General features: G+C 35.9%; 1 protein-coding gene across 2 annotated transcripts in view; it reads left to right on the top strand.

Annotated features, from left to right (window-relative positions):
• The window catches only part of PDHX (pyruvate dehydrogenase complex component X), a 91632-nt gene extending 68162 nt beyond the window's left edge, over positions 1-23470 (top strand). The window contains exons 8-11 of one of the 2 annotated variants that reach the window (XM_082343812.1): positions 4386-4444; positions 7639-7797; positions 16941-17005; positions 19787-23470. In XM_082343812.1, the coding sequence (XP_082199938.1) occupies positions 4386-4444; positions 7639-7797; positions 16941-17005; positions 19787-20045 (542 nt within the window). In that variant the 3' untranslated portion in view covers positions 20046-23470. Of the gene's footprint in view, positions 1-4385; positions 4445-7638; positions 7798-16940; positions 17006-19513; positions 19744-19786 lie in introns of those variants that run through there. The other variant, XM_082343811.1, reaches the window with a different exon arrangement.
• The last annotated feature ends 226 nt before the right edge of the window (positions 23471-23696 follow it).

Here is a 23696-nt window from a genome sequence, read left to right as displayed (position 1 = left end):
AAATGGCACCAGTAGACTTCCTTGAAGCAGGGTTGCCACAAACCTTCAATTTGTTAAAAAAAAAAAAACCCCACAATATCTGCAAAGGGCAGTAAAGCAAAGCACAATGAAATGAGGTATACCTGTATTTAGATGGTTCCTTGCAGACAGCATATAATCGGTTCTCACTTTTTTAATCCAATCCTGTGGTTTCTGTCTTTTTATTAAGATTTAAACTATTCACATTTAATGATTTGTTCTTTGTTTTTCCTTTGTAAAATTTTCTTTTGTACCATTTATTGTCCTTTGTTTTTGTCCCATCATTCTTCCTGTTTTTCCTGTTTCTTATTTTGGATTACTTTTTTATTTATGATTCCATTTTATTTCTCTCTTTTTACTCTCTCTCCTCTCTCTCATTATTTATTTATTTATTCATGTTTATTTTTGTGGTTCCTTTAGGGTTTACAGTATAATTCTTTATCACATCTACCTTCATATTTTTATTGCACCACCTCATGTATAATGTAAGCACCCTACAGTATGCCTGTATTCCCTCCCTCATCCTTTATGCTGTTATTCTTATGCTTTACTTCTACATATGATGTCAGCAGAATATATGTATAATTTTTTTTTACTTTAGCAAATCAACTATATTTTAAAGTTTTAAAAATGAGGGGAAAAAATGTCTTTTTATACTTGTCTGTATTTTTACCAGTTTTGTCATTCTTCATTTCTTTGTACAGAACCAGAGTGCTAGCTATCTGCTATCATACTTCTGCCTGAAGAACTTTCTTAATGTTTCTTGTGGTACAGGTTGGCTGGCAAAAAATTCTTTCAGTTTTTGTCTGGAAAAGTCTATTTCTCCTTCATTTTTTTCCATCCCTTGAATTATAAATTCTGGTAAAATATACATAACATAAAATTTACCATCTTAACCATTTTTACCTATACAGTTCTGTGGTATTAAGTACATTCATATTGTTCTGCAGCCATTGCCACCATGCATATTCACGAAATTCTTCATTGTGTAAAACTGAAGCACTGTACCTGTTAAACAGTAACTCCCTGTTCCCCTTTCCCCTCAGCCTCTAGCAAACACTATTTTACTCTCTGTCTGTGTGAATTTGACCACTCTGTATCTCATTTGAGTGGAATCATACAGTACTTGTCCTTTTGTGACAGGCTTATTTCACTTAGCATATTGTTCTCAAGGTTCATTCACAATGAGCATATGTTAGAATTTTCTTCCATTTTAAGACTGAATGATATTCCATTTTATGTATATACCACATTCTGTGTATTCATTTATCTGTCAGTGGACACTTGGTTGCTTCCACCTTTTGATTTTTATGAATATGCTGCTGTGAACATGGATATACAAATATCTCTTTGCATCTCTACTTTCAGATCTTTTGGTTATATCCCCAGAAGTGTTACTGCTGAATCATATGGTAATTCTAACTCTAACTTTTCGAGGAACTAACATACTGTTTTCTCTCGTGGCTGCATCATTTTACATTCTTATCATCAGTGCACAAGGGTCCCAGTTGGTCTGTATCCTCACTAACACTTGTTATTTCTGTGATTTTGATAGTAGTCATTCTAATGGGTGTGTCTCCTTCATTTTTGAAAGGTATTTTTGCTGGGTATAGAATTTTGAGTAAACAGGTTTTTTTCCCCCAGTATTTTTACTTAAAGATACCATTCCGTTATCTTCTGACTTGCTGAATATCTGCTGCCATTCTTAATCTGTGTTGCCCTGTATATGATGTTTTCTTTCTCTCTGGTTGCCTTCAAGATTTTTCCAATAGCAGCTTGACTATTATATGCCTAACATTTTTTGTTTTTTGTTTTTTCCCTATTGCATTTATCCTGTCTGGGTTTCTCTCAGCTTCTTGGATTTGTGGTTTGGTGTCTTTCATTAATTTTGGAAAACTCCCAGATACAGTTATGTTTAACTGTATCTTCTGCTTCATGTGTTTTCTCCTTGGAACTCTAGTTATAAATGTTAGACATAATTGTAAAGCTTAGATGTAACCTCAGCTCCCTAATAGACTCAAGAAAGTTATGATTTTGTAGTTTATGTTGCTTTTCCTCCCACCCTATTTGGATGGGCACAACTTTCTCTTGTGGCTTTCTACATCCTAAGTGAAAGCAGAACTGATAAATCAGTATAGGTACAGGCTTTCAAACCTGACAGATTTTAATAGTCCAAGGAACCAAATGGAAAGCTATTTCAGACAGAGTGATCAATGTTCAAAAAGTTAACCCTGGAAGCTCCCCTTATAGGTTTCAAATCATACTTGCTAGTTATGATATAGAGGTTATTGTGGGAATAATTTTCCTGGTTCCTTCCTCTCATGAGGCAGGAAACAGTACAATTTCATTGGAGGTATGGATTAGTGTAGTATCTTTGCATGGACCAGGTTTGGTATGTCCTTTCAATTAGGGATTTTTTGATGAGTCTTCAAAGGGCCCACATTAAAGGTTATAGTATATAACATTCTGTAAGTACGTTCCACACTTTGTTTTGTAACAGTATGCAAAGGAAAATATTTGATATTCCCTCACAATGTATTTCCTACTCTCTTCTTAATAAATGTTACCAATGGTCTTTCTGTATGTTTGAAAATGTCCGCAATATAAAAAAAATGCAAAAAAACTTTTCTGTATGTTTTAAATTTTATTTAAAAATAAAGGAACTTGAAAAAAATCTCCTTTGCACATATTAGATTTGGGATGCCTATCAGACACGTAAGTAGAAAATGTCATGTGAGAAAGAGGGTGTATGAGTCTGAAGCTCCAGATACACCAGGATTCAAGATAGAATTTGGAGGAATCATTATCATATAAATGGTATCAAACTGAAAGTTCTCACCTGGGGAGATGTCAACATTGAGAGGAAAGGACTGAAAGTAAGTGAGCAGAGAGTGGAATAAAACCAGGAGAGTCTGTGACACAGAAGTCAGAAAGAGAACGTGTTTCAAGATGAAGAAAGTGGTCAAATGTAGGAGTATGATGAGGGCAGGGAATTTTAAGTGAGGACTATGGACTTGGGCAGTAGATTTGGAAATCATCAGCTGGTAAATGGTTTGGGAAGTCTTCACTGTGGACACCTATGGATAGTAGGTAAAGTGAGAAGGAGGCTAAGGAGGCATGAGAGGTAAGCACAGTGTGTTCATAAAATATTCTGTCTGCATATTTGAATTTATGCAGACCAAATTTTCTGTATGTGGGTATCATTAAGGCTCTAAGCACTGGAAATCCGTTTGTTTTTCTGCTCCCAAAGGAGTTTTAAACAAACAAAAATGTTTGTGTTTCTGGAAATCTGAATGATAAGAGCTGTGTATTAGAAGAGCAGCTGACAGTTACCATGACAGTTTGACAGTATTTAGGTTTATGGTAATGCATCTAATCCCTTTCTGAAGTCTTAGCATGCCTTTGGAATGAGATATCATTCATGTAAAATTCCATGATAGTAGAGTAACAGGATTTGTGTATCCTGCCACATACCATCAACTGACTAGATACCGATCTTAAAGTTTATAGAAGCCCTTGCAATAAAGAATCAAATGTAGTTTACAACACTTTCATACGCACTGGGAAAAGCAGAGGTATAAACCAAATGCTTTCATTAAGATCAGCTCTTTGGGAAGGGAGGGGACCCCAGCTTTATCTTAAAACATTATACTGGAAGGAAATTGATTTAAATGGATTCACCATAAAACTAGACAGAGAACCTCATTTTATTCATTGCATTAAGACCCACGCCAACATTGCTTCATCTTTGGCATTTGCTGTATCCTGTTTTGTTAAGTTAAAAAGCAGCTCTTATTTAATGCAGTGATCTTAAATTTTTTCATTGTACGTTTTGTTAGTAAAAAGAAATTTCTGAACATCCCCTCTCTATATATATATCTATGTTTGTTTCTTTAAAGTGACTACAGCTACCACCGTTCTAATATAATCCATGTATTATAAAGAATACACAGAATACGGACATTTGAAAAGGATGTGGAAAAAAATGAATCATCTTGTAAACTTCCTGACTATATATGCCATGGACAGACCATTTGTCTTTTTCAAGACATGGGACTTGGATCTTTTCTTTCTGATTATGGTTGTCATGTATCTTTCCGGTTCTTGTGTATGATATCTGAGCAGTTTAAAAGAACTGTAATCGATCAGGAGAAAACTTTTATATTCGTGGTTAATATTATTTATCCAGGACCTCATATAATGCACATTCCCCTACTCAGAGGAACCATGACTAAGCGAACAAAACCTGTAATATTTTTTATCATTGTTTGTCAGTACAGTCCATAATTTAAAAGTTTGAAATCATAATGGTTAATTTAAAAGTTTTATTATGAACACTAATTTTAATACACTTGTTTTTCTTTCAGATGACATCAAAGTATCAGTCAACGATTTTATCATCAAGGCAGCAGCTGTTACCCTTAAAGTAAGTAGCAAACCCCAAATAATTCTGGCTTCCAAAGTAGTCTCACATCTTGGGATTTTATATAATAAATAGAACTCTTATTTTTAAGTCACAAAAATTTTATAATTTTAATGCTAAAAATATTCTGTTATTTAACCTCACTCAGTTTTGCAGGTGGAGAAACTGAGAATCACAAAGGCTTACAACTAATTACAGCAGAATAAAGACCGTTTATTCCACAAATACTAATTGATCCCCTAGCATGTGCTAAATACTAGAGATATAGTAGTGAGCAAAAGCCTACATATTTTCTGCTCTCATGGGGCTTATATTCTAGTTGGGAGAGGCAAACAAATACATATGTCAGATAGTGAAAGTGCTGAGGAGAAAAAGCAGGTTAAGGGAAAGGAAGAACTAGAGGTATTATTTTCAAAAGTTAGCCAAGGAAGGCTTCTCTGGCAGGATGATAATTGCGACAAGGCCTGTGGACAGAGAGGGAGAAAACCACGTAGAGGTGTGGTAGAAGATGCTCCAGGCAGAGGGAACAGCAAACACAGAGGCTGTGAGGAGTGGATCGTGTCACCCAGAGACACGGTGCTGGGGATCAGGTGTGCCTGGAGTGGAGTTAGTGAGAGTAGGAGGGTAAGAGATGAGATTAAACATAAAAGAAGAGGGAGAGGGGCTAAGGGGGTCCCGAAGTACACGAGGCCTTGGTGACCATGGGAAGGAGGAGGAATTTTATTACGAATGAGAAGGAAGTCTTTGGAGGGTTTTGAGCGAAGGATTAACATGATCTGACTTAAAACTTTAAAAAGAAAAAGGAGAGCCTGCTGCGGCGGTTGTGTGGCACACAGCTTGCGGAGAGGCAAGGGTGGAAGTGGTTACATTTCCAAGGCAGAACCACCAGGGTTTGCTGGTGGATTGGATGTGGAATGTGAGGGAAAAAAGGACATGGGTTTTGGTCCAAGCAGTGGGAGGAATGGAATTTCCCACGTACTAAGATTGGGAGAGGAGCAGGTTTGAGGCAGGGAATCTAGACTTCAGTTTTGGACAAATTAAGTTCAGGAAGCCTCATAGTGTCCCAGCGGGGTGGCAGGAAGGCAGGTGAACGTCAGAGCCTGCAGTTCAGCGAGGTGTCCGACTGGAGATGTAAATCCAAAGCCCAGGCTTCCTGAATCCCTGCTCAGCACCATTTGCTGTCATGGCTTCTTTCTATAACTGTGCTATTTTCTGCATCACTGCTTACTAAGTGCTGTATTTAAAGTATTTTTATAAGGAATTTATTTTTAGTTCTTGGAGAGTACAACTATAGAAAATTTTAAAGGCATGCCTTTTCAGTCGTTTGGTATCTCAGTGTTCATATGGTTTTTCTCTTTTGACCAAATAATATTTTGATTTATATTAACGATCTTCTAATTATGAATCATTCTTGCCTTCTTCAAGTGAGTCTCTAGTGGTCCATTAGCTATTTGTTAAGATTTCATTTTATAATTTTGTTATCAGAAACCGTAAGTAATTGTAATTTAAATTGTGTGCTAGCTTTTTCAGGTTTTTCTTTTTTCTAAATCATTTGCTTTATAAAATGAATTTGGTTGTATTTTTCCCTTTCCTTTCTCTGTGCTTGTTTCAGTGTTACAAATATTTGTATTTCTTGAAGTTTTATAGAATTCACCAGTAAAAATATCTGAGCCTAGTTCTATTTTGAGGAAGGGGCCTTGGCAGCTTTCCCATTTTTTTCCCCTATAATTATCAAGCTGTTTGGTTTTCAGCTTTTTCTTGAATCAGTTTTAGAAATTTACATATTCCCAGGAAATCATTCATCTCACCTGGATTTCCAAACTTATTAACCTAGTTATTTGAATTTGTTTCTTATAATTATTTTAATGTCCTCACTGCCTGAGTTTATTCTGAACTCTGTCTCACTTTTATTATTGCATATTTGCTTTATCACTCCTTTTACATTGTTTCATTATGTGTTCCCTCCTTCATTTCCCTAGGTTTATTTTGGTTAGAAATATCTTGTTAGAAAACTTGAATGTGTAATTCATTATAATTATTTTTTATTAATAAGAAAGTTTAAGATGAATTTTCCTTTGAATACAACTTAGGCTTTATCCTAGAGGTTTTTGTTACATAACTTTCTAATTAAATTTATTTGCCAGACATTCTTCATTTGTGAGGGTTTGTTTGTTTTGTTTTGTTTTCTTCTTTTACTTCACTGTCCATGAAGAATTTAAAATCTTCTGGGAGATTGGGACTTTATTATTTTGACAGAGTGGCATTGTTGAATGAAAGAGTTGAGCCTCGAAAGAAGAAGTGAAAATTGCAATTGAACAGTGGTGAAATGGAAATGAGTGTAGCATAAGAGTGAGAAGCCTGAGTAAAGTGGAAATTCATCTTAGGGGAGTGGTCAAGAGTAAAATTAAATTGGATGGAATCAAATTGTGGATTGCCATGCTTAAATGACATGCTGGGAGGCTTGGATCTTACTCTGCAGAAAGCAGTGAATTTTTGAGAAGAGAAATTAGTTTTTGATTTCTGTTTTTCAGCATCATTTTCTCCTGTGATGTCTGGCAACATTATCAGTACACACTGTTTCCAGGCATTTAGTCATCTCCTCTGGTTTTTTTCATCCTCAGTGTAGTTGTATGTATATTAAATATATACATGCTCCTATATAGTATATAGCATATGTTTATGAAGCCTAGGAAATCTCTCTTAAATAGGGAAGTCATTTATCAAGGGCCTGCTAATATTTCCCAGGGCTGCACTAGAAAGTCAGGCTTCCTCATGCCTTAGAAGTAATGTGCTTGGATGTCACTACCCCTCTGCCCTCCCCTCTTCTCCTCGAGGTCATGTCGGTCATCATATGAGACAGGAAGGTTAACACACGTTAACTACTTCCTAGCAATTAGGTTTAACAAAGGAAGCCCTTTTCTTAGCCATGGTATAAAGAGATCAAAACATGGGTACGTCATCAGAATTTCCTCAAGCTTGCTTCAAAAAAGATGGTATGTTTAATTTTTCTTCCCAAACGTAAAAGATATTTAATGTAGAGGTCCAAACGACTTTTTTCAAATCGAAGTTTTATTTATTTCCTTCAGTCTAGCTATATTCACTTTCAAAACTACATAATAATGTTAGTTATTTTTCCGTAACAACCTTGGTCTAAAGCTACTTCTTTAGCAACATTTTTCTCTACTTCTGCTTTCTAGCAAATGCCGAGTGTTAATGTAAGCTGGGATGGAGAGAGCCCAAAGCAACTGCCCTTTATTGACATTTCAGTGGCTGTGGCAACAGATAGAGGGTTAATTACACCAGTCATCAAAGATGCTGCTGCTAAGGGTCTGCCGGAGATTGCTGACTCTGTGAAGGTAGGTTAGCACACACCGCCACACTGTGAGATAGGTGTGTGTGCGCGCGCGTAATATATATTTTTGGTATTTCCAAGTGCTTATCAATTACGTATATAGACTTTTAAGTTTTTAATCCAGGTACAACCCATTTTAAGAACATTTAACATTTAAAAATTCAGAAATAACATGCATACAAGCTAGGGCCAGCTGTGTTCAAGTTGGCTGCTTTGTTTCCCAAAGTCTATAATGCAACTCTAGAGATGGTATTTTAGATACATTTTAAAGTTAAAGCTGAAACTATAGCTCTGTCAAAGTGGTAATGGACAGACCTCACTTTTCACAGCATTTTATTCTTAAAAGTTTATTCATTTCCTCTCTACAGTCAAGACCGCTAGAAGTGCTTGGTATTCCAGAAGCAAAAACGCTTTCTTTTTCCTGGGGTCCAATATGGAAGAGTCAGCTCTCACCAAAACATCACATTGAATAGGCGGAACGCAGGCAGTAGGCCAGCTTCAACAGTTTTAAGAGGCAGAGGCAAAGTTTAGCTCATTAGTACCCAGTAAATTTTTTGAATGAATTAGTAAGGCATGTGATATATTTTAGAAATATTTGCTAGTCAGCTTGTATTATGTCTTGTCAACTGGATGGTTCAGGAAACACGAGCTTTGATTTTTAAGTTCACATTCCCAGGAAATACCAGTGAGAATTAGTTACTTTCAAAACCTGTGATCCTCATCAGAATCTATTCTTATTCCACGTTCTTAGGAGTTCGTTGACAAGAATATCCTGCTGATGTTTGGGTCTATAGAGATTTTCTTAAAGTGTATTATGTGTGCTTGTCATCTGTTGGTTTTTTTTTTTTAATGAATATGTTTTTTATTTGTTGTAGCCTGGTAACTCATCAGGATGTGTTACGATCATCTGCCTTTAGAGAAATGCCTTTTAAAGTTCATGTGATACGTGCTTGTTCAGATCATGTGAAGTTATTATATTGCTTAAGGCAGGAGAAATGCATTTGTAGATTGTCCTCTCTACTTCTAATATTCCAAGGACTATACAAGTCTAAATTCATCTTTTATTTTTTTCATTCTGGATGTAAATAGTTTTATAAGTAACTATATCCAAATAATATAAATCTGTAATTGATTCATTTGGCAGTAAGTCACAGTGATATGTTGAGATCGTTTTTGATTTTTAAAGAATGTTTTATTTTTCAAAAATTAAATCATCTATGGTTCAAAATTAAGTAGTTTTCAGTGGGGATTGTAATTGTACCTTTGTTAGCTATCCAATACAGAATATTAAGTAAACCCCAGATTTATATCATCTACCCAATGACAGTAGCTTATCTCTACTCTCCCCCTCATAAAGTAATTCTTCATTAATTTTTCGTATGTAATGACTCAGTCTCTGTCCCCTTGCTTTTGAAGCTTTGAAAAATAAAAATTAAGATGTGTGGTTAATTGCAAGTAGAGGGAAATTCAACTACTTTTCCTCATGTAGCTCTCAGAGTGTTATCTGTCTTTCCCTCTGTAAGTTTTTAGACATCAGTTTTGTCAAGGGTGATATGAAATTACTACATTTTTACATTCCTTGTAGCAGGGTAGACTAGCTCACAGGAAATGTTTTAGCTATAGGATCAAGACCAAAAAAAAAAGTTCATTTTCTAGGGCTTTGTAATTCCATTTCTGAGAATTTATATGAAGGAATTCAAAAGAAACAAATGAACCAAATTACAACACTAGGAAAATGACTAAATTGTGGCAGATGCAGTATTTAGAATGTTAAACAGACATTTAAAAATCAGTTGCAAAGACTAACAATACAGAAGATGCATATAATATTGAAAAGTAACTATAAAATTCTCTGTTTTTTTTAACAACTGTTTGAAGTTATATATATGTTGTGGGTAAAAAAGAAGCAAACACTGAAATGAAAATTGATGTGTTGGTTGTGAGATTGTTGCCGTTGAATAATTTATTTAAAAGCTACTAGAGTAACAAGAAGGGCTCTTCTAATACTTTGTCTTACAAGAAAAAATTTTATAGGCAAAATGGAAAATTTCACTGTATATATAAAAAACACTGAAACATTCTGCATAGTGTACAAGGTAATTCCAATATTTGAAGAATTTTTAAAGGGAAATGATTTTTCTAGAGTTCTGATTCACATGTATATAGCTTCTTGGATTATCTGTGCTCTAACTTACTCTTTTTTTTTTTTTCATACACACACACTGTATTTTATTTTTACAAGAGATAAATAGACTGACACGAAGCGTTGTACATGGATGACCACAATAAAAGCAACAATGATTGCAATTACCAAACCTGAAACACACTCATACTATGTCATAATATTGACATTCAGTCCAGTAATCCTCCACTGTAACAGCTCCTTTACTTTGCAGTGAAAATTGATTTGTATATTCTTTGCCTCTGAGTCCTTGTGGGATTTTTTTTTTTTAATTCAGACAGAAAGTCACAAAGATTATACTCATCCTCATCAGTTCACTCAGTCCCATGTAATTAAATTTTTTTTTTCATCTTGATCTTTTGTTAGCACTTTTTTGAGTTCATCAGTTTTTCATCAGAGTTCTGAAAATGCTTATTCATTCAGTTCAGCAGTACAGTCAGTTACCAGAAACCTGTACTTGTCAGAGTCTTTTCCATGAATTTCTTGAAGATGAAACCCTTTTATAGGAACATATTTGCAAAAGCATCAGAGTACACCCAGAACTGTCTGTAAATGAGAAAAGACTTAAAAACGACCACAGTTAAAGATTCGATGAAAGTTCATAATAATGCAGTTGACAAGAAAATTAGTTATTTCTGAGATATACATTTTAAAGTAATAACTAGGATTATTACTTATAACATTATACCAGAACATATAAGATTTTTAGAAATTTCATGTAATGTCTGAAACATTTATATTAACATATTTCCATACATATTTCCATACAAATACAAATATAAGATTTTTAGAAATTTCTTGTAATGTCTGAAACATTTATATTAACATATTTCCATACAAATAACCCAATGAAAGTTTAGTATTAGTTGTTTTGTTTGTTTGTTTGTTCATACTGCAGGTTCTTATTAGGCATCAATTTTATACACATCAGTGTATACATGTCAATCCCAATCGCCCAATTCAGCACACCACCATCCCCACCCCACCGCAGTTTTCCCCCCTTGGTGTCCATATGTCCATTTTCTACATCTGTGTCTCAACTTCTGCCCTGCAAACCGGCTCATCTGTACCATTTTTCTAGGTTCCACATACATGCATTAATATACGATATTTGTTTTTCTCTTTCTGACTTACTTCACTCTGTATGACAGTCTCTAGATCCATCCACTTCTCAACAAATGACTCAATTTAGTTCCTTTTTATGGCTGAGTAATATTCCATTGTATATATGTACCACAACTTCTTTATCCATTCATCTGTTGATGGGCATTTAGGTTGCTTCCATGACCTGGCTATTGTAAATAGTGCTGCAATGAACATTCGGGTGCATGTGTCTTTTTGAATTACGGTTTTCTCTGGGTATATGCTCAGTAGTGGGATTGCTGGGTCATATGGTAATTCTATTTTTAGTTTTTTAAGTAACCTCCATATTATTCTCCATACTGGCTGTATCAATTTACATTCCCACCAACAGTGCAAGAGGGTTCCCTTTTCTCCACACCCTCTCCAGCATTTGTTGTTTGTAGATTTTCTGATGATGCCCATTCTAACTGGTGTGAGGTGATACCTCACTGTAGTTTTGATTTGCATTTCTCTAATAATTAGTGATGTTGAGCATCTTTTCATGTGCTTCGTGGCCGTCTGTATGTCTTCTTTGGAGAAATGTCTATTTAGGTCTTCTGCCCATTTTTGGATTGGGGTGTTTGTTTCTTTAATAATTGAGCTGCATGAGCTGTTTATATATTTTGGAGATTAATCCTTTGTCCGTTGATTCGTTTGCAAATATGTTCTCCCATTCTGAGGGTTGTCTTTTCGTCTTGTTTATGGTTTCCTTTGCTGTGCAAAAGCTTTGAAGTTTCATTAGGTCCCATTTGTTTATTTTTGTTTTTATTTCCATTACTCTAGGAGGTGGATCAAAAAAGATCTTGCTGTGATTTATGTCAAAGAGTGTTCTTCCTATGTTTTCCTCTAAGAGTTTTATAGTGTCCAGTCTTATATTTAGGTCTCTAATCCATTTTGAGTTTATTTTTGTGTATGGTGTTAGGGAGTATTCTAATTTCATTCTTTTACATGTAGCTGTCCACTTTTCCCAGCACCACTTATTGAAGAGACTGTCTTTTCTCCATTGTATATCTTTGCCTCCTTTGTCATAGATTAGTTGACCATAGGTGCGTGGGTTAATCTCTGGGCTTTCTATCTTGTTCCATTGATCTATGTTTCTGTTTTTGTGCCAGTACCATATTGTCTTGATTACTGTAGCTTTGTAGTATAGTCTGAAGTCAGGGAGTCTGATTCCTCCAGCTCCATTTTTTTCCCTCAAGACTGCTTTGGCTATTCAGGGTCTTTTGTGACTCCATACAAATTTTAAGATGATTTGTTCTAGCTCTGTAAAAAATGCCATTGGTAATTTGATAGGGATTGCATTGAATCTGTAGATTGCTTTGGGTAGTATAGTCATTTTCACAATGTTGATTCTTCCAATCCAAGAACATGGTATATCTCTCCATCTGTTGGTATCATCTTTAATTTCTTTCATCAGTGTCTTATAGTTTTCTGCATACAGGTCTTTTGTCTCCCTAGGTAGGTTTATTCCTAGGTATTTTATTCTTTTTGTTGCAATGGTAAATGGGAGTGTTTCCATAATTTCTCTTTCAGATTTTTCATCATTAGTGTATAGGAATGCAAGAGATTTCTGTGCATTCATTTTGTATCCTGCAACTTTACCATATTCATTAATTAGCTCTAGCAGTTTTCTGGTGGCAGTTTTAGGATTCTCTATGTATAGTATCATGTCATCCGCAAACAGTGACAGTTTTACTTCTTCTTTTCCAATTTGGATTCCTTTTATTTCTTTTCCTTCTCTGATTGCCGTGGCTAGGACTTCCAGAACTATGTTGAATAATAGTGGTGAGAGTGGACATCCTTGTCTTGTTCCTGATCTTAGAGGAAATGCTTTCAGTGTTTCACCATTGAGAATGATGTTTGCTGTGGGTTTGTCATAATATGGCCTTTATGATGTTGAGGTAGGTTCCCTCTATGCCCACTTTCTGGAGAGTTTTTATCATAAATGGGTGTTGAATTTTGTCAAAAGCTTTTTCTGCATCTGTTGAGATGATCATATGGTTTTTATTCTTCAATTTGTTAATATGGTGTATCACATTGATTGATTTGCGTATATTGAAGAATCCTTGCATCCTTGGGATAAATCCCACTTGATCGTGGTGTATGATCCTTTTAATGTGTTGTTGGATTCTATTTGCTAGTATTTTGTTGAGGATTTTTGCATCTATATTCATCAGTGATATTGGTCTGTAATTTTCTTTTTTTGTAGTGTCTTTGTCTGGTTTTGGTATCAGGGTGATGGTGGCCTCATAGAATGAGTTTGGGAGTGTTCCTTCCTCTGCAATTTTTTGGAAGAGTTTGAGAAGGATAGGTGTTAGCTCTTCTCTAAATGTTTGATAGAATTCACCTGTGAAGCCATCTGGTCCTGGACTTTTGTTTGTTGGAAGATTTTGAATCACAGTTTCAAATTCATTACTTGTGATTGGTGTGTTCATATTGTCTGTTTCTTCCTGGTTCAGTCTTGGAAGGTTATACCTTTCTAAGAATTTGTCCATTTCTTCCAGGTTGTCCATTTTATTGGCATAAAGTTGCTTGTAGTAGTCTCTTAGGATGCTTTGTATTTCTGCAGTGTCTGTTGTAACTTCTCCTTTTCCATTTCTGATTTTATTGATTTGAGTCCTCTCCCTCTTTTTCTTGATGAGTCTGGCTAATGGCTTATCAATTTTGTTTATCTTCTCAAAGAACCAACTTTTAGTTTTATTGATCTTTGCTATTGTCTTCTTTGTTTCTATTTCATTTATTTCTGCTCTGATCTTTATGATTTCTTTCCTTCTGCTCACTTTGGGTTTTGTTTGTTCTTCTTTCTCTAGTTTCTTCAGGTGTAAGGTTAGATTGTTTACTTGAGATTTTTCTTGTTTCTTGAGATAGGCTTGTATAGCTATAAACTTCCCTCTTAGAACTGCTTTTGCTGCATCCCATAGGTTTTGGGTCGTCGTGTTTTCATTGTCATTTGTCTCTAGGTATTTTTTGATTTCCTCTCTGATTTCTTCAGTGATCTCCTGGTTATTTAGTAACGTATTGTTTAGCCTCCATGTGTTTGTCTTTTTTACGTTTTTTCCCCTGTAATTCATTTCTAATCTCATAGCGTTGTGGTCAGAAAAGATGCTTGATATGATTTCAATTTTCTTAAATTTGCTGAGGCTTGATTTGTGACCCAAGATGTGATCTATCCTGGAGAATGTTCCGTGCGCACTTGAGAAGAACGTGTAATCTGCTGTTTTTGGATGGAATGTCCTATATATATCAATTAAATCTAACTGGTCTATTGTGTCATTTAAAGCTTCTGTTTCCTTATTCATTTTCATTTTGGATGATCTGTCCATTGGTGTAAGTGAGGTGTTAAAGTCCCCCACTATTATTGTGTTACTGTCGATTTCCTCTTTTATAGCTGTTAGCAGTTGCCTTATGTATTGAGGTGCTCCTATGTTGGGTGCATATATATTTATAATTGTTATATCTTCTTCTTGGATTGATCCCTTGATCATTATGTAGTGTCCTTCCTTGTCTCTTGTAACATTCTTTATTTTAAAGTCTATTTTATCTGATATGAGTATAGCTACTCCAGCTTTCTTTTGATTTCCATTTGCATGGAATATCTTTTTCCATCCCCTCACTTTCAGTCTGTATGTGTCCCTAGGTCTAAAGTGGGTCTCTTGTAGACAGCATATATATGGGTCTTGTTTTTGTATCCATTCAGCTAGTCTGTGTCTTTTGGTTGAGGCATTTAATCCATTCACGTTTAAGGTAATTATCGATATGTATGTTCCTATGACCATTTTCTTAATTGTTTTGGGTTTGTTTTTGTAGGTCCTTTTCTTCTCTTGTGTTTCCCACTTAGAGAAGTTCCTTTAGCATTTGTTGTAGAGCTGGTTTGGTGGTGCTGAATTCTCGTAGCTTTTGCTTGTCTGTAAAGCTTTTGGTTTCTCCATCAAATCTAAAAGAGATCCTTGCCAGGTAGAGTAATCTTGGTTGTAGGTTCTTCCCTTTCATCACTTTAAGTATATCATGCCACTCCCTTCTGGCTTGTAGAGTTTCTGCTGAGAAATCAGCTGTTAACCTTATGGGAGTTCCCTTGTATGTTATTTGTCGTTTTTCCCTTGCTGCTTTCAATAATTTTTCTTTGTCTTTAATTTTTGCCACTTTGATTACTATGTGTCTCGGCGTGTTTCTCCTTGGGTTTATCCTGTATGGGACTCTGCGCTTCCTGGACTTGGGTGGCTATTTCCTTTCCCATGTTAGGGAAGTTTTCGACTATAATCTCTTCAAATATTTTCTCAGGTCCTTTCTCTCTCTCTTCTCCTTCTGGGACCCCTATAATGCGAATGTTGTTGCATTTAATGTTGTCCCAGAGGTCTCTTAGGCTGTCTTCATTTCTTTTCATTCTTTTTTCTTTAGTCTGTTCCGCAGCGGTGAATTCCACCATTCTGTCTTCCAGGTCACTTATCCGTTCTTCTGCCTCAGTTACTCTGCTATTGATTCCTTCTAGTGTAGTTTTCATTTCAGTTATTGTATTGTTCATCTCTGTTTGTTTGTTCTTTATTTCTTCTAGATCTTTGTTAATCATTTCTTGCATCTTCTCAATCTTTGCCTCCATTCTTATTCCGAGGTCCTGGATCATTTTCACTATCATTATTCTGAATTCTTTTTCTGGAAGGTTGCCTATCTCCACTTCATTTAGTTGTTTTTCTGGGGTTTTTTCTTGTTCCTTCATCTGGTACATAGCCCTCTGCCTTGTCATCTTGTCTGTCTTTCTGTAACTGTGGTTTTTGGTCCACAGGCTGCAGGATTGTAGTTTTTCTTGCTTCTGCTGTCTGCCCTCTGGTGGTTGAGGCTATCTAAGAGGCTTGGTGGGAGGCTCTGGTGGTGGGTAGAGCTGACTGTTGCTGTGGCGGTCAGAGCTCAGTAAAACTTTAATCCACTTGACTGTTGATGGGTGTGGCTGGGTTCCCTCCCTGTTGGTTGTTTTGCCTGAGGCAACCCAACACTGGAGCCTACCTGGGCTCTTTGGTGGGGTTAATGGCAGACTCTGGGAGGGCTCACGCCAAGGAGCACTTCCCAGAACCTCCGCTGCCAGTGTCCTTGTCCCCACGGTGAAACAGAGTCACCCCCCGCCTCTGCAGGAGACCCCCCAACACCAGCAGGTAGGTCTGGTTCAGTCTCCCCCAGGGTCACTGCTCCTTCCCCTGGGTCCCAATGCGCACACTACTTTGTGTGTGCCCTCCAAGAGTGGGGTCTCTGTTTCCCCCAGTCCTGTAGAAGTCCTGCAATCAATTCCCACTAGGCTTCAAAGTCTGATTCTCTAGGAATTCCTCCTCCCGTTGCAGGACCCCCAGGTTGGGAAGCCTGACGTGGGGCTCAGAACCTTCACTCCAGTGGGTGGACTTCTGTGGTATAAGTGTTTGCCAGTCTGTGAGTCACCCACCCAGCAGTTATGGGATTTGATTTTAGTCTGATTGCGCCCCTCCTACCGTCTCACTGTGGCTTCTCCTCTGTCCTTGGCCGTGGCTTATCCTCCTTGGTGAAGTCCAGGGTCTTCCTGTCAATGATTGTCCAGCAGCCAGTTGTGATTCTGGTGCTCTCGCAAGAGGGAGTGAGAGCACGTCCTTCTACTCCGCCATCTTGGTTAATGCCTAACTTACTCATTTTTTAAGTGTGTTAGAGAAAATTATATATATATAATTTTAAAATATATATATATACATATGTATGTATATATAGTCTCTTATAAAGTCAAGTCAAGGCATATCAAAGATGAGAGTGTACCCTATAAAAATATTTTTAAGTGACAAAATCAGCCATATAATGTAGTGTTGGTTGTCATGCTCTGTTTGTATTTTTCTCAGGCTCTATCAAAGAAAGCTAGAGATGGAAAATTGTTACCTGAAGAATACCAAGGAGGATCTTTTAGGTAAAATTTAAACTTAATTATTTGTAGCATCAAACAGACATAAGACTTATGAAGTCCTTGTTAACCTGTTTCATTTATTTTCTGAAACATTTCTTTAAAAATTTAAGCTAAATATCATACTTTATTTAGACAAGAGAATATGTGAAAATGTTCTTCAGACTAGTTAGTCTTTCATATGAATCAAAGCTAGTAGGAAGCCATTAGGGTTACCTAGTTAACCCATTTAGATGTTCATAGAATGACATTCAGGGTCTGACATACAATAGATTTATAAACGTCAACTATTTTTTTTCTACTTGTGATTTATTTTAAGGTCCTTTGGGGTAAAATATTAACACATAGACTCTTGAGTTATTATCAGCTCTATTTTTGTTTAAGTATAACTTACAGTACAGTACACTGAGTGTAGCTGGAATGTTTTATAAAGTGAAGAAAGCTGTGTAACCAACCAAAGCAAGATAATGAACATTATCTGCATCCCATAAGCCTCCCTTTACCCTTCCTAATTCTCACCCCCTTGAGGGTGGTAACCATGATTCTGAAAATTATCACCGAAGTTCTTGTTTTGCCAACTTTGATCTTTACATAAATACATATTTTTCAGTGTCTGACTTCTTTCACTCAACATTAATGTCTGTGAGATGAACCATGCATGTTGTTGTGTGAAGCAGTCATTTATTTATTATTGCATTATAATATTCTGTAGTATGCTGTATAAATATGCTAGTGTCCATTTCACTGTTGGGCATTTGTGTTGTTTACAGTTTGGTGCTCATGAACATTTTTGTTAGTGTCTTATGGTGACTATATGTACATATTTTTTTATTAATTAATTAATTTATTTATTTATTTATTTTTGGCTATGTTGGGTCTTTGTTTTCTGTGCGAGGGCTTTCTCTAGTTGCGGCAAGCGGGGGCCACTCTTCATTGCGGTGCGCAGGCCTCTCACTATCGTGGCCTCTCTTGTTGCGGAGCACAGGCTCCAGATGCGCAGGCTCAGTAGTTGTGGCTCACGGGCCTAGTTGCTCCGTGGCATGTGGGATCGTCCCAGACCAGGGCTCGAACCCGTGTCCCGTGCATTGGCAGGCAGACTCTCAACCACTGCACCACCAGGGAAGCCCTGTACATATTTTTGTTGTATAGACCTGAAAGTAGAATTGCTGAGTTTATAGCTTTAGTAGATCCTGCCAGATAGTTTTCCAAAATGGTTCTACCATTTTTTTCTTCCATCAACAGTGTATGAAGAATTCCCATTGCTTCATATTCTTGTTAACTCTTAATATTGTTAGGTTTTAAATTTTAATGAATCTTGGTGTGTGTAGTGGTACTCTTTGTGGTCAGAGAAATGCAAATTAATGATGTTGAATACTGTTTTCATTTATCTGTCAGCCATTTGGGTATCTGGTAACTCATCGGGTAAAATACCTGTTGAAGTCTTGTGTCTGTTTTTAAAAATGTTTTATAGGAGTTCCTTTTTCCCGATACACAGACTTTTATAGGATATATATTATTTGAAATACCTTTTCCACTTTGTACCTTGCCTTTGAAACTTTCTTGATGGTGTTTTTTAATGAACAGAAGTTCTGAATTTTAATAAAATCCTATTTATCAGTATTTTTCTTTATAGTTAGTACTCTGTTTTCTGCTAGGAATTATTGTCTATCCCAGAGTCATGAAGTTATTCTTCTATGTTATCTTCAGAAGCTTTATAACTTCTCACATGTAGGTTGCAATTCATCTGAAATTAGATTTTGTCTTTGATATGGAGGTAAAGGTCATGATTCTCTTTTTTTCCCTTTGTGGATAATTAATGGACTAAGCCTCAATTATTGAAAAGATTACTTCTTCTCTGTAGCATTGAGAAGGTAACCAAGTGTGTTTGGTCCTTTTCTGTATTCTCTCTCCTTTTCAATTGACCTGTTAGTCCTTCCCTTGCTTAATACCAGCAAACTATAACTTTTGATATATGACAATGAAAGTCTTCCAAATTTGTTCACCATCAAGATTGTCTTTCCTGGCTTTGTACTTCCAAATAAATTTTAGAATCAACTTGTCATTTTTCGTACACACACACACACACACACACACACACACACACACTAATCTTGCTCGGATTTTTATTGGGATTGCATTGAATTGTTTGATCAATTTAAGTTTAAGGAGAATTGACATCCTTATAACGTTGAGTCTTCCAGTGAATGAGCATGGTATAAACCATTGTTTACTTGTTCTTTGATTTCTTTCAGTTGTGTTTTATAATTTTTTGTTTAGAGGTCTTATATATGTTTCATTAGATTTAGTCCTAGATATTTTGTATACTATTGTAAATGGTATTATTTTCTAATGAAAGCAACTTGTATATAGATGTAAATTTTTATATTGACTTATTATCTAGTGACTTAGCTAAATTCATTTATTAATCTTACTAGTTTACCTATAGAGGCTTAGATTTTCTGTGTACACAATCAGTTCATCTGTGAATAATAAAGTTTTATTTCTTTTTTCTAGTCTTCATACCTTCTATTTCTTTTCCTTGCCATATTCCTCTGCCTAGGACTTCCAGTTCAATGCTGAATAAATGTTTACATTAGATACAATATTTGTGTGTTGATACCTGTTTTTTTGATCCTACTGTAAATGGTATTCTTTGTCTTTGGTCTTTGAGTAACTTGGAATAAGGTTCTGTGGCACAGTTTTTTAATAAAGTAAAAATATATGACTCAGGGAAAGGGTTCTTTGATTAAGGACATGCCATCTTCAGAGCTTTTTGTTTTCCCTTAGTATTTCCAACTTGGGGATGTTTGGCATCGATGAGTTTACTGCAGTGATCAACCCTCCTCAGGCCTGCATTTTGGCTGTTGGGAGATTCCGACCTGTGCTGAAGCTCACTCAGGATGAAGAGGGTAATGCCAAACTGCAGCAACACCAGCTCATAACGGTCACAATGTCCAGTGACAGCCGAGTGGTAGATGACGAACTGGCTACCAGGTTTCTGGAAAGTTTTAAAGCAAACCTGGAGAATCCTATCCGACTTGCCTAATCCTCAAAGATGAGAAGTTGGTCTTTGGCTTAGTTAATTGTATCATTGTTACTGAGAAACATACACTATAGGAAAACAATTAGGTATTTAAGTGTGAAGTGAATGAAATGTTTATTTAGGGTGAAAGAGTTTGACCTGAGTTGTCTTCATTTTCAGTTTGGGTTCAGTGTTATATAAATAAATAACAAACTGTAACTAATGGGAGGAAGAAAACATTTGGTTAGTCAGATGCATTTTTAATTTAACCACTGGTGCTGTACAAAAGGGATGTTCAGCTAGATGTAAATTAAATTAGATGTTTGGCTCATTGGAGCATTTTAGAATATTTGAAGATGTATGATAAGTTGTAAAATCAAAAAATTTTAGAACTCTACCTTAATTGTGTTGAAATTAGAAGTGGTCTTCAAAGAGATGCCCATTAATGTAGCAGTGGGACGTCACTTTTATAAGCACTGCTCTAGATATACTTGAACAATTTAATATGTACAGAAGTTTATTCTGGATACTAGTAGATAAATAAGAATCACTCTGTATTAGGGGTTGTGGCAACATTATTGAATTTTTTATGTATATAAAGCCATATGTTTTAGAGTGGTTTCTATCAGTCTTATTTTACACTTCTATGACACTGTGAACTAAAGAAGAAGAATTAAAAAGAATCAAAGGTGAAGAAAGAGACCAAAATATTTTGTTTGCTTTGATAATAAACTACAGTTAAAATATCTAAACCTTCAGAAATAAATTGCTCACCTTCATACTGAGTTGGAATATATTAAAGTAAGTTATGCTATTTCCTACCTAACATTTTAAGTTAGTGTTGATTTAAACACATGCTGTTACTTAGTGCATTTTAATCAAGTTTATACTGTGCAATAAAATATGAGAAAATATAAAAATTTCTATTGTATTTTAAATGTTATGACGCAGAAGTTTAGTACCTGGAAGTATATTAGTAATTTCCCTGGAATAGCTTAAAAGGGATTCTACAGGAGGAGAGAAGGAATTTAAAATCACAGTTAACCCTTGTGAGGGTGAGGGGAGCTGATCCCAAGCAGTTGAAAATCTGCGTTTAAGTTTACACTTGGTTCTCATATCCATGGTTCTGCATCTGGGGATTCAATCAACCGGGGATCGGGTAGTACTATACTAGGTATTTATTGAAAAAACTCCACGTGTAAGTGGACATGCACAGTTCAAACTCGTTGTTCAAGGGTCAACTGTAATATGACATTAGGAAAAAATGGATGTGAAATGTAAAACTTCAGAAAGAATAGAAGCCCTGTGAAGCAGGTGAGAACTATCCTCTTTATTCCATTGATAATATGAAAATTTGACTAATTGTTGTAAAGGTTAGAAGAGCTTATTTCTCTCTTTTAACAACTCTGCTACGACCGACAAGCTAACTGTAACTGGAATTGGATGGTGATTTAATTAACTAGTCACAGAGTCGTGTTGCTCTCTGCTGATGAGAATCGCCAGAAGAAAGACTACATGGTACAAGTTGTATGCTCTGACATGATGAACTGCTTATGCTCTAACAAAAGAGCTTTCTAGAATAATTAGAGCCCCAGTATATCAATTGCTAAGAAGATGCTTAATCCAATTAGTTTTGACAAGCTATTCTTTAAAAATAGTCTTCAAAACTTTTGTCATATTACTGAAAATTGTAACCACATGCTGTTTTCAAAATAACTTTCATAAGTTACATTATTTTCAATCCGTTTTAACTGAAATTATTATTTTTTTTTTCTAATTTTTAAATCTGAGGAATAGAACGTGAGACAGCTGTAAATCACCCTTGGCTTGGAGTTCTGTTTTTCCATTGGACTGACACGCTTAAACTGTAGTGCATCTGTTTCCCTGTAGGTGAAAAGGGCGGTGATACCCGCCCCTGCCTGCCTTATAGAGCTGACATGGACTGCCCAGGAGAAATGCTCTGTAAATGCAAGACAGTTTAATTCTTCATGGAGATCACAGCCAGGCTTTTCATATAATCAGTTGCTTCTCATGGTTCGACTTTTCATGGTTTGACTTCTCAGCTGTTGGTACAAATGCCCATTCATTCTGACCAAAAAATACTTTCTCTGATATTTCTATACTGCTTAGGTTTATGTGAGAAAATCGTCATTTCTAAAAAGAGTTCTGTTGCAGCGTGAGGTCAGAGAATAACACTGATTTGAGAAAGGGGTAAGGTGTCTTGATTGGGATCCTTAAACAGAGGATGAACTGTGTGCTGTATGAGCAGGCTGTCTTCCACGTTATAAATTTATACTTATTTGTAGTACTGAGAGGGGTCACACTGAGAGCATATGAAAATGAAATTTTATACCTTTTTTTTTTTTTTTTCTTATTTAAACAAGGAAAATGACCAAAATGTTGGGAAGACTTCTAAGGAAAAGGCAACACACATTCTAGTTAACACTTGGGCATGAAAATATCAATGAATATTAGAATTTATAAGACAGAACGGCCCTGCTTCTCCCTGATTGCGACTTCGAGTTTAACATCCTCAGGCACAGTTTGTTCACTGACTATTTTGTGGCAGATTAAAATCTTCAGTATACTGCTGGCCAGACTTCTTTGTTTGAAACGTTACTAAGAAATTGATACATACTGGTATAAGTGTTTTACATACATGTCAAATGGAACTTCTATTTTTAGTTTTTTTTTTTTCCTTTCTGCATTTTAGACTTAATTTCACACTAAATTGTACAGGCCAGATATTGGGCATTATGCTAAAAATAAAACTAGTTTCCTAACCTTTTATTGAAAGATAGGTGGTGCTGTGAGTTAATATATTGTAGTTAGAGTGTGGGAGAAAAATAGAACTGACAATCCTCAGTTTTCAAGGAAAATTTGTCCTTATCACTCATTGCATCATGATGGACTTTGTCTCAGGTGAAGTGAGGAAATGAAAGAACCAAGCGTATTGCTGGTAAGAATTAACCATTATTTTAAATGTGACGTTATTAATGGGAAACTTCTGTTGACTTTTGAAAAAGGAAGTAACAGGGCAGAATTACTTTCAGGTTAATCTGGCCCCAATATGCAAGGTAGGTCAAAACAGAGAGGACAGCCGTCAGCAGAACCAGCTGGAAGCTTTTGCTATAATGAAAGCGTCCATTGATTAGATTCTGTACCAGGTCAGGGGCTTTAAAGAAGGGAGAAACTTAAGAATATTCGACATGTTCATTTGCTGTGGTATATTATGTATATGTGGGGTGAATGTGTGCTATGAGATAATGCAGCAACAATGATGCAGTTTCCCAGTCCAAAACCCCACCCTCCATGGCCCCCCCCATCACCAGTGTACAAAAGGTTAAGATTTGGTAAGTTATTTACAGCAAGTGGTATATTTCAGGAAACATTTAAACTTTCTGTAAATGGGAAACACAACAGTTTTCTAATAAAATCATTTGAAATAGTTTTGTGGATTTTTAAAATTTATTTTCTAGTGTCTATTGATTTCAAGAGATGGGGACGGGGAGGACTGAAGGAAGGTGTGGTTTGTCTAGACTTGTAATACTGAAGACACCATTGAATTGAAATTGTAGGGTACGAAGATGTATTTTGAAAAACCATTTGCCTCTGTTAGTGGCAGTCTTTTATTTCTTTGACCATACAAAGTTTACTTTCACATTTACTTATATT

The sequence above is a fragment of the Balaenoptera borealis genome, assembly GCF_965194805.1.
Source record: "Balaenoptera borealis genome assembly, chromosome: 11".
NCBI classification, from domain to species: Eukaryota; Metazoa; Chordata; class Mammalia; order Artiodactyla; family Balaenopteridae; genus Balaenoptera; species Balaenoptera borealis.
This window is presented reverse-complemented; position numbering and strand designations above follow the sequence as displayed.